Raw genomic sequence first — 18,602 nt, 5'->3', positions numbered from 1 at the left:
CCCGGCACAGCTCCGGCTGCAGGAAAAGCTTCTTCCCGGGAGGGGGGAGGCTGCGGGTATTGCACTTGGCTGCCGGGCTCAGCACCGAGGGGAGGGGGGCCTGGCAGGACGCGTCCCCCAGCACGGGGCTCCACAGCCGGGCTGGAGGCTCCAGCATCTCCCGGTGTGCGGGAGTCACCCGGCCTTGGAGGTGTCCCTGGAGGTGTCCCTGGAGGTGTCCCTGGCAGGGGGATGCTCCGTGCCACCCCCTGTAACCCCCCCGGAGCGCTGTCCTGGGGCGGTGCCAGCGGGACGGGCTGTCCCCAGCGCCGGGCCCCGGGGTGGCTCTGCGGGACGGGCGCTCCTGCTCTCGGCTCAGGTAGCAGGAGGCTCCCGCGGTGCCCCGGTGCGGGCAGAGGTAGAGCGGGACAGGACACTGCCAGAGCCCCCACGGCCCTCTGGGTTCCCCCTTCCCCAGGCAGGATCCGGCTCCGGCTCCAAGGACGAGGTTTCGCAGCGAGGGATTCGCTCTCCTCCTCCTCCTCCTCCTCCTCCTCCTCCTCCTCGAGGTTTCGGCGTTTCCCGAGGGACCGGCCGGAGCCTCGCCCGCTGCGGGAGAGCCTGGGGGGGTCCCAGCGCGGGTCCCCCGGCCCAGCGGGGCCCTCAGGAGGAGAAGCAGAGCCCGCAGCACTCCATGCAGATCTCCAGGCAGTCGGCGGACTCGCAGCAGGCGTCGATGATGCCGCAGTCCATGTCGCAGGGCAGGTCGCAGTCCGCGCACTCGCCCGAGTTGCAGCAGCAGCAGCAGATGCAGGAGTCCTCGGAGGTGCAGGAGCCGCAGGTGGCACAGTCCAGCACGATGTTGCAGAGGGTCAGGAACTCGCAGAAGAGGCAGGAGAGGATGCAGTGGACGCAGCAGTCTGGGGAGGAACGCAGGGGTGAGACAGCGCCCGGCACAGGTGGGTGCTGGGGGAGCACCGCGAGGACGGAAATCCTCCCTCGGGAATTCGCGGAAGGGATGGGAAAAGGGCTCGGGAGGCAGGCACTGCCCCAGGGAGTCTCCCTCAACACCCAGGCCTCAAGAGAGACCAATTCTGGAGGACAGGAGATGGCCCTGCTCAGCACCCGCCCTGCAGAGGCCACCAGCAGGGCCCAGGGGTCCCGCTGGGCTCGGAGGATGAGATCCCAAGGGATGAGGGTCCCGAGGAGACCCGGAGAGAGGACAGCTGGTACCTTCCTGCGCCTCAATGGGGATGTGGGAAGAGGCCGACTTGGAGCTGCCCTTGCTCTTCTTGCTGCTCTGGCTGTTGATGGAGTGGTGCGACTGCAGCTTTCGGTGCGGCTTCTGCGAGCTGGGCACGGCCCGGCACATCCCGTTCCCCGCCTCCCCGTTGGCACCGCCCGGCTCCGGCCCACGCCCGGCGCCGTTGTGCAGCAGGTGGGTGCAGGGCCCGGGGGGCTGCGGGGGTGTTCGCACCTGGGGCTGGCCTGAAGAGGAGAGAGCAGCACGTTACCCCCCCTGCCCTCTCCGCCGGGAGAAACGCGTGCCCAGACCTCAGAGAAACACGGGAATCCGGTCCCCAGCTGGACACGGGGTGACCAGGAGGTGATGCTTGCTGATGGATGGATGGTCCAAGAGGATGGAGATGGAAGTGGAGATGTGGAAAAGGTGGCTGGAGGAAGGAAGGACAAAGGAAGGAAAAGGGATGGTGAAGGGAAGAAGGCAAAGGCTCTGGAGAGAGGAAGGGATGAAAAAACCCCAAGAAATGAAGATTTGTCGTAAAGGACATGCTGAAACTGCTGCAAATCACCAGAGGACCTGAAGGAGGAGATCTCCCGGCACAGCCAGCAGGGACGAACCCACCGAGGCTGCCAGACAGAGCTCCTGGATGTCCCCCCCGCCCTCTGTAAAGCCAGAGGAGATGAGGCACGGCTGCGGAGCCAGCCTGCTCCTCTCCCCGGCTCTGCGGGAACCGGCCACTTCCTTAAGGTCTCCACAACCTCTGGCTGAACTTCTCTGCAGGAGGAGGAAAATAACTCTGCTGTGTCTGTGCCTCCCTGCAGCCTCTCCCGCCGCAGCCCCGTGTCCTGCCAGGATGCTGCCAGAGCCAGAGGGGTGGCTCAGCCCCGTGCTCCTGCCGTCCCCAGCCGTGGTGCTCTGGGAGAGGACTGGGAACCAGCACAAGGAATGGGAGCACCCATCTTTGTGCTGGTTCCCAGTGCCAGCACCCATCAGCCTCCCCAGCAATGCCACAAATAAAATCCCGTCTGGTGGTGCTTCGGCCAAACTTTGCTTTTCCTCTGCCGTGGCAGTAAACAAGGGATGATTCAGGAGAGAGGCTCGAGGGCAAAGGCACCAGGGAACAGGAGCTGCTTTCTGTGCAGGGCACGGGGGGACACGGGGGTGGAGCGGGCACAGACGGTCCCTGTCCTGAATCCACGAAAATAAAATAGATGGAAGGCGAAAATAAAATAGGTGGAAGGTGAAAGACACAAGTGGATGGTCCCAGTGCTTGGTTTTACCAGGCTGAGCTCGGCTCAGGTCGCCGAGGGAGGTTAAACTGGGAGCTTGGTCTTTGACACCCGCTGGGAAGGGAACTTAAAATAACCAGAGCTGAGCGGGAAAAGTGGGCTGGAGGCAGGAGGGATGGGAGACTGGGGAAACAGAAAACAGGTCTTGGATAAAACAGGAATTGTCTCCCCTCCCTAAAAAACCTCATGGAGTGTTGGCTTTCTGTGTACCCTTGTCCGGTGCCCTCTCCAGCCTCGTGTGTGCACTGAGATGGCACCGAGGATGCCCACAGTGACCAGGGCTGCCCGGAGCTGTGACAGGAAGGGGCTGAGCCCACAGGGCCTGAGTCAAGAGGGACGCAGCAGCAGCTCAGCAGCCTCGGACGGCAGCTGGATTCTCTGGGATTGCAGCAGGATGCACTTGGCGCTCCCCATTTCGCCGCATTCCTCAGATTAAACTGTTTGTAAATCAAAATCACGCTCTGGCTCCGGTGAGGGGCAGCCAGAGGCAGCCAGGAATCCCCCTGCTCAAAGTCAGGGAAAATAGCTCCCATTTTTTTAGGACAGCCTTTAGGACACAAGGCCAAAGCTCTTCTAAAAGAGGCACCACCAGCTCCTCAGTATCTGCGGGCAGGAGTGGGGGGAGCAGCCCTGAAACCCCAGGATTTTGGGGAAAACTGCCTGTCTGCAGCTCTTCAATGACCAAAACCCTCCTGGATATTCCCTTTGGGTTTCCCACCGAGGCCATACTCCTGGATCCCCTCAGGCTGTCCCAGGGCAGCATCACCAGAGTCCCCCTGCTGTGACCCTCCCCGAGCCACTGGCAGGGCTTGGAGAGGCCACCTGGGTCTGCTGCTCCTGCCTGAAACTCAACACCCAGAATCCCAAACCCGCAATCCCAGTGTTCCAGAACGCTGGAAAAATGGATTCAAGCACCAGAGCTGAGCCTTCGGGGGGGGGGGCAATCCTGGCACTGCTGGACATGGACACGACCCCGCACCTGACAGCCCCTTCTGCCCTGTTCCTCTTGAGCTTGCCATGAGCCAGACTGGCACGGGAATGCCACCATCCCATGGGAGAGCCTAACTGTGCTCCCCGGGTCCTGCCAAAGGAGGAATAACCCCCAAAACCCAATGGTGACCCCCCCCAAGAGCAGCACCGGGAGGAGTGGGGGATACCAGAGGAGACGCTGCTCATTTCCCAGGGAGAGAAGGGAAGGTCCCTTCATCCAGCACCCAGCTGGAGGGTACCCACGTCCCTCCCAGCCCCGAGGCCCGTGGGGGGCGGCCGGGGGGCTGGGCTGGGCTGGGGAGGGGGCCGTGCAGCGGCTGCGGTGTGAGTCAGACGTGCAGAATGTCTTTGGGCAACCGGCCCAGCTCCCAGATGCTGCGCAAGTCTCGGGCTCTGCCGCAGGAAACGTGCGCTCTCCCCGCTCCAGCGCCCGCATTTCGCCGTCCTCTCCCCTCCCCTGCCCACCCTCCGGAGCCCTCATCCCGCGGGGAAGCTTCCATCCACTTTACGCCCCTTGGAAGGGGAAGCTGCGCGCCAGCATCCAGCAGAAGGGGAACGGCAGCCTGGGAGAGAAACCCTGGGATCCGGGCTGGGGGCCAGGGAAAGGATGGACGGCTCCAGGAGAGCCTCCCGCGTCTGCCAGCTCCGCTCCCCCACCCCTGCAACGGGGAGCGGAGCGAGGGCACCCCGGCCCGCACCCTGCGCCTACCCCACCCCGGCGTTTCTCACGGCAGCAGATTTTGGGAGGTGCTGCCTGGCCCCGCCACCGCCTGCGGCAAAACCAACTCCTCTGTGCGGACAGCCCGGCTCAGCCAGGCTTGGCACCAGCCTCACCCTTGCCCCGGACTCGCCAAGGCAAGAGCTGGCCCAGCGCGAAGCGTCTCCCTTTGCTCCAGCAAGCGCCTGCTGCGCTCCCGCCCCGGGGCTGTGCCCACGGAAACATCCCGGGGCTGTGCCCACGGAGACATCCCGGGGCTGTGCCCACGGAAACATCCCGGGGCTGTGCCCACGGAGACATCCCGGGGCTGTGCCCACGGAAACATCCCGGGGCTGTGCCCACTGAGACATCCAGGGGTTGTGCCCACGGAGACATCCCGGGAGCTGTGCCCACTGAGGTACCCCGGGGCTGTGCCCACGGAAACATCCCGGGGCTGCGCCCACGGAGACATCCCGGGGCTGTGCCCACTGAGGTACCCCGGGGCTGTGCCCCCTGAGACATCCCGGGGCTGTGCCCACGGAGACATCCCGGGACTGTGCCCACGGAGACATCCCGGGGCTGTGCCCACGGAAACATCCCGGGGCTGTGCCCACTGAGGTACCCCGGGGCTGTGCCCACGGAAACATCCCGGGGCTGTGCCCACGGAGACATCCCGGGGCTGTGCCCAAGGAAACATCCCAACGGCTGTGCCCTCGAAAACGTTCTCTGGGGCTCTCCTCTCTCCCACTGGGGTTTTGGGGGATGCTCCACCCAGCTTCTTCCCCGAGGGCTCATCCCTCTTCCCACCACGGCATCCCAGAGGACCCCAACGCTTCCCAAAGCAGCTCCAGCTGCCCCGGCTCCGCCTCGGAGGGCAGCGAGAGCCATGCCGGGTGCCGCCCTTCGCTTTCGCCTCTCCAGGTGACTCAGGCTCGGTTCGAGCTTTGATGTGGGGAGGAACAAAGCGAGGAGGAGACAGTTCCCACCTCTGCCCCGCTTTTTAATGAGCCCCGCTGCTGATGAGGTGGCAGCAGCCCAAGGCACGGGCCCCAGAGGTGTCCGGAGCTGCCACCGAGGGAAACACTCACATGTCACAGCTTCGGGAGCGCCGCAGAGCTCGGCCCGGCGGCTTTTCGTCAGCACTTTTGGGGACTTGTCATCTTCCGGGGGTTTCTCCTTCTTCGGCACCGCGGGGCGGGCGGGAGGCCGGGGCTCCGCCGGTGGCACCGCTGGGATCGGCCTCGGGGGAGGGCGCGAGGGCTCGGCCACCTCTGCAAAGAGAAACGGGGTTAGAGCCGAGCCCCCCGGGGCCACCCAAACCCCCAGCCCGGCCCCAGACACTGCCCATGGCACCGGTCAGGGTGTCTGGGCTCTGATTCCCGAGCCACATCCCTGCCGCACGCAGGAAGGGGGAAGAGCTGGAGCACCACGCGGGATTTGGGGCTGCTCGGGACGGGCACCGCGGCTGCATCACCCCGCAGCTGCTCACCCCGCTGCAGCGCCAGCGGCTCGGCAGCACCATCCCAAAAACCCTTCCAAGCTCTCACATTCCTTCTCCAAAAGAGCCAAGGGATCTGGTTACACTCCGCAGCTCAAGCTGGATTTTTCATCCCCCTTCCCATGAAAGGGCCACTGTCTTCCCTGCGGGAGCTGGCTGCCACCTTCCCTCATCCTCCCGCACTCCGGAGCAGGAGTAACCCCTGCAGGACCCCTCGATGGGGCGGCAAAAACCTGAAAGGAGCCGAGTTCTTCCCCATGGGAGAAATCCCGGTGCCAAACACCCCCTCGCAGAAAGCCGGGAGAAGGCAGGACCACCTTCGGCACTGCTGGGAGCTGGCTGCTCCATCCCACGGGGAATGTGGGGTGCCCAGGGCGTGTCTGGAGGGGGGGGCTCGGTGCAACGCCACTCTCCCGCACCCACCCCGAGCCCCCTCCCGGCCGCCCCATCCCTCTGCCCATCCCCCGGAATAGCAACGTCTTGCACAACAGGGGCTGGAGCGTGCTTTATATAAAACTAAATTATAGGCTGGGCAGAGGGAGGGAGAGCAGAGAGCCATAATTGCCCTGGCTGTAACAGGAGGTCCTGAATGCCGGCAGGGAGGGGAGGGGAAGGGAAGGGGGAAAGGGGCTTGGGACACTTCATTATCCTCGATAAAACCAGGGTCCCGCACACCAGCGCCGAGGAGGAAGGAGGGCAATTATGGATAATTAAAAGGAGCATAACGAGGGAAGTGGGGGGTTCCAGCTGTGCCCCGGGATCTGCTGGAGCCTGGAAATGCTGCAGAGGGGCTGCAGCCGGGCTGGAGTGAAGCTGCTCTGCTCCCAGCTCCAAAATCATCCACGTGCCTCAGTTTCCCTACAGGACCGCCCTCTCTGCTCTCCCCAGCGTGCAGGTCCAGCCTGGGGCGCTGGAGCTCCTGAGACAGGGGGTTTTGTGGGAAGGAAAACTCATCCCAGCACAGAGCCCTGCTCGCAGGGCTCAAGCTGGATTTTTCATCCCCCTTCCCATGAAAGGGCCACTGTCTTCCCTGCGGGAGCTGGCTGCCACCTTCCCTCATCCTCCCGCACTCCGGAGCAGGAGTAACCCCTGCAGGACCCCTCGATGGGGTGGCAAAAACCTGAAAGGAGCTGAGTTCTTCCCCATGGGAGAAATCCTGGTGCCAAACACCCCCTCACAGAAAGCGATTTTGGGGTTCAACCAAGGCAAATCCAGCAGCTCCAGCTGAATTTTGCTACAGAAACGTTGGCTCTGAATCCCAATGGAGCGTGAGCACGTGAGCCCCAGATGGGAGAAGAGCCATTCCCAAGCCTCTGGAAAGCCCAGAGCGAAATGGAGAGGTGAGGAGAGCAGGCTGTCATCTCCCCACGGGTGTGGGGTGACACCCACACACTGCTGCACCCACAGCCTCTGTCATGTCCCAGCCTGGAGTCAGCCCTGATCCAAAGCCAGACACAAAATCCCGATGGCTGAGGAGCCCTGAGTGAAGCCAGAGGTGTCCCGGGCAGGGCACAGAGGGTGAAACTCCCTCAGAGTCCCTGGGAAGGCATTGGAGCCACTGAGAACCAGCAGAGCCCGGGAGCTGCTCTGGTTTCTGCTGTGAGGTGCCCAAAGTGTGTTCAGGGCTTAAAAACCCCCAGGGCTGCCCAGAACAGCCCCATCACCGCCAGATCCCCTTCCCTGCGGGTCAGCGATTGGGAAAAAGAGCTGGAAAATCAGGTGCAGCAGCAGGAGAAGGGCTGGCACAGGGAGAGCTCCAGCAGATCCCTGCCACGACCACTCCGTGTCTCCAGCACATCCCTCGCCTCCTCTGTGCCTGCTCCTGGGGACAAGGGGCAGTCTGGTGAGGCCTGGAGCTCCGTGGGACAGCAGCAGGCCTGGCTGGGTGGATCCACAGGGATATCCAGGGTGCTGCTCCAACCGGGAAGGAGCCCAGGCTCGTTCCTGCCGTGTCCGCTTCGCACTTGTAATTACCCTGCACAAGGGCTCGCACACAACCACAGCCACGCAGGGAGGAAGGTGGCAATTAAATTAACTCCCCCGGGAACAAGCTGGCCAGGAGAGGGACAAAAATAGGCAGGAATGAAGTTTGGGTCAGCTGGTCCTTCCCTGCCTTGCGCTGCCTCACATCCCTGCTGCTGCAGGGCCACAGGGAATGTGCGGATGCTGCTGCTCCCCAAGAGCACCATTTCCCCCGGGAATGGGATGGAAAAGGGCCGTGCCCACCCTCGTGGTCACAGCCTGACCCCAGGGAAGGTCTGGGAGAAGCTGGACACGTGTGGGCTGAGCACAGACCCCGCAGGCTCCCACCCCTGATCCACAGGGAAGTGCAGAGGGAATGCCCCGGGAAGTGCTCAGGCTCTGGGTGGGCAGCAGCTCCCAAATTCCCCCCAACAAGAGGCATCAGCTCTGCTGGCACAGGGAAAGGTGAACAGGCACTTCCAGCACTGGCACAGGCTCATCCCACAGCTCCCGGCTCCCTCTCCTCCCTTAAATTCCCCCAACCCCTGCTCCAGGGGTGCCCTGCCAAGCTGAGGCCCCTCTGGATCCCCTCCCCCTGCTGCCAGCAGGGCAGGACTGGCTCCTTCCCTCCCCTGCTGCCCCCAGAACGAGACCAGGCTTGACCTGAATCCATCAGGTTTAAAACCAACCACAAGCCCGGGAAAAACCCTAAGGAGAGCCAGCCCTTGGGATGGGACATCCCTCCCTTTTTCCCTGATCCGGCACCCCCAGACCCTTCCTGGCCAGGGCAAATCCTCCCCAGAGCCTGGGATGAGAGTCCAAGTCTCTGCTCCCCCAGGAGCAGCACAAGGGGGATGTGGAGGTGGCCGTGGCACAGGGAGAGCGGCTCAGATCCCTGGTTTTTGGGAAAAGAGGTAACGAGGCATTTAAAAATAATAATTTCAGCTTCAATAAATCCCAGCACTGCCCTAAGGTACCAGAGATCGGGCAAGTGATAGATGTGGAGCTGCTTTCGTTTGCCAAGCCCAGGACACGCACATGGATCCGGTTTTCTGATTATTCTCCCCAGTCCCAAAGTCCAAATCCATCCGTCACGGAAGCCCCGAGACATCAGTGAGCTCCAAAGTCCATCGAGGAGGTGGGAAAATAGGAGAGGGGAGAGGAAAGGTGCAAAGAAGCTGGAAGGTTTCATGGCTGCAACTGAGGATCCTGTAAAATCCCTGCAAAGTCCAATGTCCCATCCCTCTGGGAATGCAGCAAGGCCCTGAGTCTGCCAGAGCTCCTGGGGCTGGTTCTGGTCAGGGGGAAAAGTGCTCTGTGCTCCGGGTGGGAAGCACCCGGAATTCCTGATGGGCTGAGTTAAGCATTCCCAAAGAGCCCGACAAGCAAAAGGCAGGAACAGCCCGTCAGCATCCCGGGATGAGCTTCTCCAGCAGCACAACCACGAGCCACACCACAGGCAGCAGAGCCACAGCAGCCCCCAGCTCCCAAAAACCTGTGGATTCCCTTCTCCCAGCCGGCTGTGGTGCCCAGACCCCCAGAGGATGTGGGAAGACGCAAAGCTGGAGCCGTGGTTTGGGGTCAAACGCACCCAGGGTGTCCCGTGGCTCCTGCTCAGCATTCCTGGGATGTGGCTGATGATCTGCCCGGCTCCTGGGATCTCATTTCCCTGTCCCTCTTCCTCCCGAATGCCTTTGGCTCTGAGGGAAGGAATCTGGTGGCAGGAGACGGATGGACACGGCCCCATTCCCAGTCCCAGGGAGGGACAGCACGGGGAGGAAAACTTCTCCAACATGGAACTAAAGAGAGGCTGGACTGGGGAATGTGGGAACAAATCCCATCCCTTGGCAGGGTGGGACTGGGAATGTGGGAGCAAATCCCATCCCTTCAGCAGGCTGGGACTGGGAATGTGGGAGCAAATCCCATCCCTTGGCAGGCTGGGACTGGGAATGTGGGAACAAATCCCATCCCTTGGCAGGGTGGGACTGGGAATGTGGGAGCAAATCCCATCCCTTGGCAGGGTGGGACTGGGAATGTGGGAGCAAATCCCATCCCTTGGCAGGCTGGGACTGGGAATGTGGGAGCAAATCCCATCCCTTGGCAGGCTGGGACTGGGAATGTGGGAACAAATCCCATCCCTTTGGCAGGTTGGGGTTTGGTGTTGACCAAAAAGGAGGGAGAAGGGGTCTCAGCACATCTGGATCCACATCAGAGCTTTTGGGGAGCATCCAAACCCAACACCACGGGATGCAACTCCTGCCAGCGTGGAGATGCTCAGGAGAGCCCCCTTTTCCCTGCCTTTAATCCCTTGGGAATGGCTGGACAGGGAGCAGGAAATCCTGGATGCAGTTGCCATGAATAACAACCCAACAACTCGGTGCTGTTTGGGTAGGGAGCTCTCTGATCCCTTTTCCAAGCAGGTAAAATGAGTCTGAAACCTCTCCTGGATTTCCAGGCCTCATCAGGTGCCTGCCTGCCCCATTCCAGGGACATTTCAGGTTTCCAGTGCAGAAGAGACGGCACTGAAGCAAATCCTTCCCATCCCGCGAGCCAGGAGGGAGCAGAGGGAGGCAAAATCCCGGGAAAAAACCCCAATCTCCTTCTTTACACTCAGTCTGAAATGAATGCACCGAGGCCACCTCAGATTCTGGGATAGGAAAAGGAAAAGGAGGGCGGGGAGGGGAGGAGAGATGCCCAAAGCATGGCCAGGACAGATCCAGCACAGCTTTGCTTCCCACCCAGCAAACCTTTGGCCCAGTGTCTCTCTGCTCACCTGGGCAAAGATTTGGATAAACAGTTCTGGGACAATGAGGAATCCAGTCCAGAACACCAGAGGTTTCTATGAGGAAAGACTTCTTAAATGCAAAAAATAAAAAAGCAAAACAAAGCAAAAAAAAAAACCCACAAAAACCCCAAACAGCTCAGCAGGCCGGGAGTTGTTGTTATTTGTTATTTATAGATTTTGGGTGGGAAGGGAGGGAGGAATTTTGGGGCCAGACAGGCCAGGAGCAGCATCCATCCAGTCCATCCCTGTTCGGAGTTTGACCTCAGTGACCAAACCCCGACTCCAGGTCGGTGTCCCTACAAATCCCATCCCTCCAAGGTCCTCATGGCTCCAACTGGCTCCTGCCAAACCAAATTCATGGAAGACTTGCTCCTACAAGGGATTCCAGGGAAGAGAAAACATAAATTCCCTGCAAGAAACACCTCTGACACCGCAGCAGTTTGGGAGGAATTATTCCTTAAGCAGCAAGAACTGATTTAACATAAATATATTTACATTTTATAGATATTAAGGCACCATCCCAGTGTGGAGCTGCAAGGGAAGGAGGGATCTTTAAGCCCTGGACTGGAAAAACAGGGACAACAGAACTTCCCAGCACACAAACCTGGGAAGGTCCAGGTTTCTTCCCTCATCTCCCAGCACCAGGCCTCATCCCAAACCCAAGATAAACCACCCCAAACACACTGTGGGGACAGGGAATGGGGGAAAATGATGGGAAAACACCAGGGAAAACACCCAGGCTGGGACTGAGCTGGAGTTTGAGGAGCACCTGGGGCAAAGGTGGAAGCACCTTTCCCCAAAGGATGGAAAATCTGGGAAATCAGGGGAGCCCAGCCTGGAGGAAGGACACAGGAGGAGATCCTGGGTGTCCTCAAGGAAAAGCAATTATCCCTGAGGCCTGGAAAGCTGCTAAGGCCAGGCCTATCAGATCCAAGGAGATTCTGGGAATTACAGAGCAGGGAGCTGCTGGGGGAAATGATGGAGGGAGTAATTAAAGCCCGAGCCAGGCCGGTAATTGGGTAACCTTGGGGGTTAAACCAGCACAGGTCCTGCCAGGGAAAATTTGTGTCTTCCCAACCTAAGTCCTTAAAAAAAGTTAATTGAGGAGCAGATCAGCAGGAGCTGCTGGGCACTGTTATTAAGCAGGAGAATAATTTGCATTTCTCCAGCCCCTTTCATCCCAGGATCTGCCTGGCACTGATTTAAACCCGGGCCCATCACACCTTCCCTGAGCTCCAGGGATTTTCCTGGAAAACTGCCTTGGTTGGTGGGGAAACTGAGGCACGCAAACGGGATTTTCCCAAAAGGAACATCCTGTGGGGATGGAGCCCAAAACTTCCCAGTGCTGCTGCTGCTGCTCGCGCTCTCTGTAGGTTGGGGTTTCTCCCACGCACGGATCCCAAAGAAAATTCCGAAAACTGGGATGTGGGAAGGGATATTGGGGCCATCCCAGGGGGTGCCGATCCCACAGGAGGGGGAACTCCAGGCGTGGAAAAGTTCTGGGGAAAATCACCAGAACTCCAGCAAATACCCCGAGGAGAGCTTGGGTTTCTGCAGCTCCCAGGCAGGCGCTTTCCAAGGAAATTCAATCAGGAGCTGGAGCGGGAGCAGGGGCGATGCAGCCCCAGGGCCCGGCTTTGTTTTGCTCAAACCCAGAAACATTGAAAAAAGCCAGAAATCTGCTTTTTTTGCCTTTTTTTTTTTTTTTTTGCTTGGGTTTCTTTTCTTTTCCTCTGTAGGTTTTGCTGTCGTTCAAAGAACAAACACGAGCGAAGCGTTTTCAGGAGCTGACAGGGAAAAACTTGGAAAGAAAAACAGAAATCGATCCTTCGGTGCAAAATGTCTTTCTGTGGGGGTAAAAAAAATAAGGTTTTGTTTCTTTCAGGGCTTTTTTTTGGGAGGGGTTCTTTGTGCTTTGAGCGTGGCTGCGTGCAACTCTGCAATCCTGCTTTTAAATCAGTGCTGAGCCAAGAAAAAACCCTTTTATTTTGATTTTGGATGGGGTTTTTTGCTGTTCCTACCCCTATCCCAGAGCAGGACAGTGCCAGTAAAGGGTTCCTGAGTGAGGTGACACTGATTCCTGCTGAGAATTCCCTGCTTGGGGCACCCCGTGCAGGCCTCCAGTGGCATTTCGGATCTGGAGGCTGCGTGCTTGGGGCTGAGCACGCAACAGCTTTTTCCTCCTCCTCTCACACCTCGGGGCAAAATCCTTGGGAACAGGCAGAAAGAATTAAGGACAAATGTGCACGAGCATCCCAAACTCTGAGCTGCTGAGCTGGGACACAGGCAGGGATTGGAGACACGGAGGGGGACACGGGGGTGGCCCCCCACAGCAAATGGGAAGGGAAAAGGGAGGTGGGAATGAGCAGAGCCAAAGCCAAGGAGGTTTTTTTGCTGCTGAAGGTGGATTTGTCTCCATCATCCTCACATGGAGGAGGAGGAAAGAGCCTCTCCTGCTTCCTGCTGTCCCTCAGTGAAGGAAGGATAATCTCACCAAGCAAAAACCTTTGTTTTCCTCCTATTTTCTGCTAATTCCTCCGAAAAATAATCACTCCTCCCCTCCCTGCCCAGGCAGACAGCGGCCTCTTCTCTCTGCCAACTACCTGTGGTTATTTTGGGGCCTTGGTTTGCCATGTCCCCGTCCCTGCTGGGTGGGAGGAGGCTGTGGTGGCACCCGGCCCATCTCCAGAGGTGCCAGGGAACAAACTCCGGGAAAAAAGCTCCATCTCCAGCTGGGAAACAGCAGCGAGCCCTGCAAACCCCACCTGAGCTGCCCACCCCACGCTGAGCTCGGCCAAACCACGCCGGCACCTCGGTTTCCCTGTTTATTCCCCAGCCTGGGTGTCTCCAGACGAGCCACTCTGGTTTGTAAAACTTGGGAAAGGGAATAGAGAGAAAATTCCCAGGCCCGGCGGTGCGTGACAGAGCCGCTGGCCCCTGCCCAAGCCACCAGGGCTCGGCAGCCGAATGTCACAGGGACAAACACGGAGGGGCCTGGCTGCTCATCCCTCACCGAAATCCCACGAAGAGGGAGGAAAAAGAGATGGGAGCGAGGGTTTGGGATGTGACAGCACAGAGGAGGGACAGGGATGGAATTCGGCCTCTGGAGCCTGGGCAGGTGGGAATTAAGGAGACCCCGTTGTGCTCCCCACACTGCAAAGGAGGAGTCTGAAGGAGGCAAATTTGGTCCAGCTCTGCTTGGGGTCACACCTTGGGGACCCCTCTGGAGGAGCTGAGGAAGAGGAGGGGGAATTTGGGATGGTTTGGGATGGAGGTGAGACCCCTCCAAGATGGGAATACCGAACTGGGCACTGATGGGTGCCCCTCCAAGATGGGAACACTGAACTGGGCACTGATGGGTGCCCCTCCAAGATGGGAACACCGAACTGGACACTCATGGGTGCCCCTCCAAGATGGGAACACCGAACTGGGCACTCACAAATGCCCCTCCAAGATGGGAACACCGAACTGGGCACTCACAAATGCCCCTCCAAGATGGGAACACCGAACTGGACACTCATGGGTGCCCCTCCAAGATGGGAACACCGAACTGGGCACTCACGGATGCCCCTCCAACAGGGACACACCAAATTGGGCACTCACAGATGTCCCCAAGCACCTCAGCCAGGTCCCAGTGCTCCCACTCAGGCCACCAGCACAACTGGGAGCTGAACCACTCTCTACCCACCCACGGCTCCTGTACGACCACAGGGAAGGCGGAAAAGCTCCAAGGCCGTTTTCCCCAAAATATTGAACAGCTTTTTAAGTTACTTTTTAAAACCCCCCCCAGCCGCTGGTGCAGGAGCCGTGCACAGCCCTCCTCTGAGCCAGCCTGGGGACAAGCCCCGTGCAAAAGCTCTTTGCACTGTGCTCGCCATTTCCCACCTGGAAAGGGAAGGAAATCCAGGGAAATCAGCCCCCCGCAGCTGCCTGGGCCCCGGGACGTGGCTGAGCTCGGAGCAGAGCTCAGCCGGGAAGCGGAGCCGGCGGCATCCAGCTGGAAGAGCAGGGGGAAGAGAACAAGAGGATGTATTATCCAAAGCCCGGGCCCGGCCGTGCTCCGGGCCAAAGCCAACACGGGGCCGGTCCAGCTGTGCCGGATCCCGGAGCTCCCGCGGCTCCGCTCAGCCCGGCAGCCGCTTTCGGAGCTTTTGGGGTGGATTTGGCCCCTTTTGTGTCTGGCCTGACGGACACACCGCGGTGTGCTCCTCCAGCCTCCTGCTCTGCTGGTTTTTAATCTCTCCGTGGGATTTTTAATGCCGTTTCTGCACGTGAAGCTCGGCAGGGACAGCACCAGGGGCCACCGACCCAGGCAGAGCCACCGGAGGGGCTGCGAGGGGCTCAGCTCTGCCCCGTGGAAAAAGTGAGGATTCCCCAAACTTTTCCACCCACTTCTCCACGGCCTGGTCCCTGTAACCCACCCAGGGCTGCAGAGCAGCCCCCCGCCCCTCACCCCCACTTTTTGGGGGGGTTTAATTCACCCCCCCCCCCCCCCCCCCAGCTGCTCCCTGGGCTTGGCTCCGGGACAGAAACTGCTGGAGAGTTTGGGATGCGAAATCCCGGCGGGCTCCCGGCAGCTGCTGAGCTCACACACAAACACAGAGACAGGAAAACACTGCCAGGGGCACCAACACACGCTCAGATGTTCACAATCCTGCACCAACACACCCACAAACACTCAGCCATAGGTTCTCTCCTCCCCCCGACCCCAAACCTGCTTGCACCCCCTCCCCAGCCACACACCCCGATGCTACCCACCCACAGACCCCAGCCGTGCACTCACGCTCACACTCACACTCACACACTCACACTCACACACTCACACTCACTGTCCTCCTTCCCCTTCCTGTGCACACTCAGCGTGTCCGGCAGTGCATTCCCACATGGGGCACCCCACACCCCCCAAACTTTGAACCAATCCCCCATAAACCCCCCAGCCGCGGCCCCCCAGCCCTGCACACACGCACAGACATTTATTTACACACCCCCTGCACACACCCCCCACTCGCGCACACACCCCAGCCGTGATCCCATAGTCTTCCCCGCGATCCCACAGCCTTCCCCGCGATCCCACAGCCTTCTCCGCGATCCCACAGCCTTCTCTGAGATCCCACAGCCTTCTCTGAGATCCCACAGCCTTCCCTGCGATCCCACAGCTTTCCCCGCGATCCCACAGCCTTCCCTGAGATCCCACAGCCTTCCCTGCGATCCCACAGCCTTCCCCGCGATCCCACAGCCTTCCCTGAGATCCCATAGCCCTCCCTGCGATCCCACAGCCTTCCCCGCGATCCCACAGCCTTCCCCGTGATCCCACAGCCTTCCCTGAGATCCCATAGCCCTCCCTGCGATCCCACAGCCTTCCCTGTGATCCCACAGCCTTCCCCGAGATCTCACAGCCTTCCCTGAGATCCCATAGCCCTCCCTGCGATCCCACAGCCTTCCCTGCGATCCCATAGCCCCCCACCCGTGCACAGACCCCACCCGTGCACACACACACACATTCACCCCCCTCCAGCCGCGCCCCCCACACTCACCCCCGGTGCCCCCCGCCGTGTCCCCCCCCCTGCGCACCCCTCTCCCCCCTCCGCGTCCCCCTCAGGGCAGAACCTCCCGTACCTGCCATCGGGACCGCCTCGTCTCGGGGCTGCTCCGGGCGGCTCGGCCGGGGGCTGCCGGGCCGGGACATCGGTGCGGGGCTCGGTGAGGGCTCAGTTCGGGCTCAGCTCGGGCTCAGCGCGGGGCTCGGTGCGGGCTCAGAGCGGGGCCCGTCCCGCCGCGCTCACCTGGGGCCCCGCGGGGCGCCGCGCCCGCCCCCGCGCCCGCCCCGCATCCCCCGGCCCCGGCGATGGGGGCCGGCCGGGGCGCGGGGCTGCCTCTGGGCCGGGCTTGGGATTTTTTTTTATTTTTTTCTTTCCCAATTCCTAAAAAAAAAAAAAAAAAAAAAAAAAAAAAAATTCAAATTAAACAACAAAAAAAAGAGGTTGGGAGAGCAAACGCGGCCACCCGCGCCCGCAGCGCTCCGGGAGCTTCTGCTGGAGGCTGGAGCGGCGCCGGGAGAGGGGAGAGGCGCGGGGCAGGCGGAGGTGGCTCCCGGGGCCAGCCTCGGATTTGGGATTTCACAGCTCTGCCGCGCTCTCGGCGCGGGGCTGGGTCCCCTTGAGGAAAACTGCGGGGGGAGCAGCGGGACTGAGCTGTGCTCGGGCCCCTCGGGTGGTGTTTGAGCCCCTCGGGTGGTGTTTGAGCCCCTCGGGTGGGTGTTTGGACCCCTCGGGTGGGTGTTTGAGCCCCTCGGGTGGGTGTTTGAGCCCCTCGGGTGGTGTTTGAGCCCCTCGGGTGGGTGTTTGGACCCCTCGGGTGGGTGTTTGAGCCCCTCGGGTGGGTGTTTGGACCCCTCGGGTGGGTGCTGCAGCCTGTCCTCTTTCCCAGGCAGGAAAGCAAAACTTTCGTCCGTGACTCCCTGGCGTGTCCAGGGAACGCCTCCGCCTTCCTCACCCCTCCCTGCCTCAGTTTCCCCAACTGGAAAATGGGGTTCGGCTCCCTGGGGCGATGCCCGGAGCTGCTGGAATCAGAGGTGACGGCGTCACCGCCGCCAGCAGCCCTGAGAGCGCTCTGAAATCCAGGTTCAAGCAGCAGCAGCACATCCCCAGTGGGCCAACCCAGAGGTCCCGGTTTGCTCCGGGGCCGCGTCCCCGCAGGGCCCCACGAGGATTCGTCCCCGTGCTGAGCGTCACGAGGACCCGGTGGGATGTTTCGCAGAGTTGTTTTTAATCCCACTGCTGCGTTTTCCTGTGTTTTCCTGTGCTTAAGAGCCCAGCTCTGCAAAGCACCGCAGGGAGAGGCCGGAGCACGAGGCTGGAGCCGGCCCAGCCGGCAGCAGCGGGGATTGTCGCCCTGTGGCCCTGTCCCCTGCCCTCCCCGCTGCGCCGGGCCGGGGGTCACCGGGGCCAGCCCGCCCTGCCCTCGGCCACCGCCCCCAGACACGCGGGAGTCTGGGCAGCCGCTGGATTTTGCAATCCGGAGCTTCGGCTCCGCGTTGCCAGAGCGGGGCTGGGCCCGAGGGAGAGCCCTGGTGGCTCCTCACACCCCTGGGGTGCCACAGCCCCGCTGCCATCACCGCCAGCAGCGCTCCGCTGGCAGCAGGGCAGCTCAGCGGGGCGAGCGACAAGGGGAAGGTGCTGAGACTCCCCATGGAAAGGAAATGGGTCGGGAAGTGGGAACGAGGCATCCTGGGGCGCGAAGCTGGACTGGAGGGATCTGACTGCTCGCGGTTTTTCTGGAAGCTCCATCCTGAAGGCAGAGCTGTCACTTAGGGCGAAGCATCGGCACCGCGATGGAAATCCTCGGGAAAGCCTCCCCACCGGCAGCCGCTGTTGGATCACTCCCCTCCCTCCCTGCTTCCAGCAGGACTCTGCCAGCCGCCCGCAGGGCTCCTTAGGGCACGGAGCTGGCGATGCAGCCGGGCTGTGCCGGCACCGCTGAGGCAGCGGCTGAATCACGCCGGGAGCGCGGCGGGGCCGTGCCAGCCCCACGCACATTCCTCCCGCTTTGCCTGCCCGGATACCTGCGGGCCCGGCCCTGCCCGGCCAGACGCACCCTCGGCCGCCGGGCAGCACCGAGGGATGTGGACAAAGGGAGCCCAGGAATCCCGGGATTGCCTGGAGGTGGAGCGCGGCCTCCCCGGGCAGGGGATGCTCGGCCGCCGGGGGGAGAAGGGAGCCGGGAGTGCGGGTGCCGGTGCTCGGGTCAGGGGTGGGTGGGGATGAGCATCCCTCTTCTTGTGCACTGACCCCTCGGCCTGATAACCCGGAAAAAACCTGAAGAGTATTCGGGAAGCTGAGTCACAGCTTTGGGGGTCCGGGATCTGTGCAACCCAACTTGGAGGGGGAACATGGCTCCCCAGGCTGGCAGTCCCTGGCACCGTGGGAGCTCTGCCAGGCAGGAAAGTGTTTTACAGGGATTTGGGGCCAGAGAGCAGCAGGGCTTTACCCACAACAGCTCAGGGACTATGGTGCTGCCCCTGTGCCACAGGCCATCCCTGTGCCATGGGCCATCCCTGTGCCACGGGCCATCCCTGTGCCATGGGCTGTCCCTGTGCCATGGACCATCCCTGTGCCACGGGCCATCCTTGTGCCATGGGCCGTCCCTGTGCCATGGACCAC

The 18,602-nt window shown here is 61.2% G+C and overlaps 1 protein-coding gene across 1 annotated transcript; it reads right to left on the bottom strand.

Annotated features, from left to right (window-relative positions):
- Positions 1-532: 532 nt before the first annotated feature.
- MDFI (MyoD family inhibitor) lies at positions 533-16,152 on the bottom strand. Its single transcript, XM_068995837.1, has 4 exons — positions 16,060-16,152; positions 5,287-5,469; positions 1,213-1,467; positions 533-899 (listed from the first exon to the last, which is right to left on the bottom strand). Exons 1-4 carry the CDS (start codon positions 16,127-16,129, stop codon positions 643-645), a joined length of 765 nt encoding a protein of 254 aa, XP_068851938.1. The 5' UTR covers positions 16,130-16,152; the 3' UTR covers positions 533-642.
- Positions 16,153-18,602: the final 2,450 nt, after the last annotated feature.

Source organism: Aphelocoma coerulescens, chromosome 26, assembly GCF_041296385.1.
Source record: "Aphelocoma coerulescens isolate FSJ_1873_10779 chromosome 26, UR_Acoe_1.0, whole genome shotgun sequence".
Classification (NCBI taxonomy): domain Eukaryota; kingdom Metazoa; phylum Chordata; class Aves; order Passeriformes; family Corvidae; genus Aphelocoma; species Aphelocoma coerulescens.
This window is presented reverse-complemented; position numbering and strand designations above follow the sequence as displayed.

What these genes read in the sequence shown, in the direction of transcription:
- MDFI (XM_068995837.1), bottom strand. Translation starts at nt 16,129, where the DNA reads ATGTCCCGGCCCGGCAGCCCCCGGCCGAGCCGCCCGGAGCAGCCCCGA. An exon ending in CGAGGCGGTCCCGATGGCAG is followed by an intron (nt 5,470 to 16,059) that starts GTACGGGAGGTT and finishes TTCTCTTTGCAG; the next exon opens with AGGTGGCCGAGCCCTCGCGC. An exon ending in CGCTCCCGAAGCTGTGACAT is followed by an intron (nt 1,468 to 5,286) that starts GTGAGTGTTTCC and finishes TCTCCTCTTCAG; the next exon opens with GCCAGCCCCAGGTGCGAACA.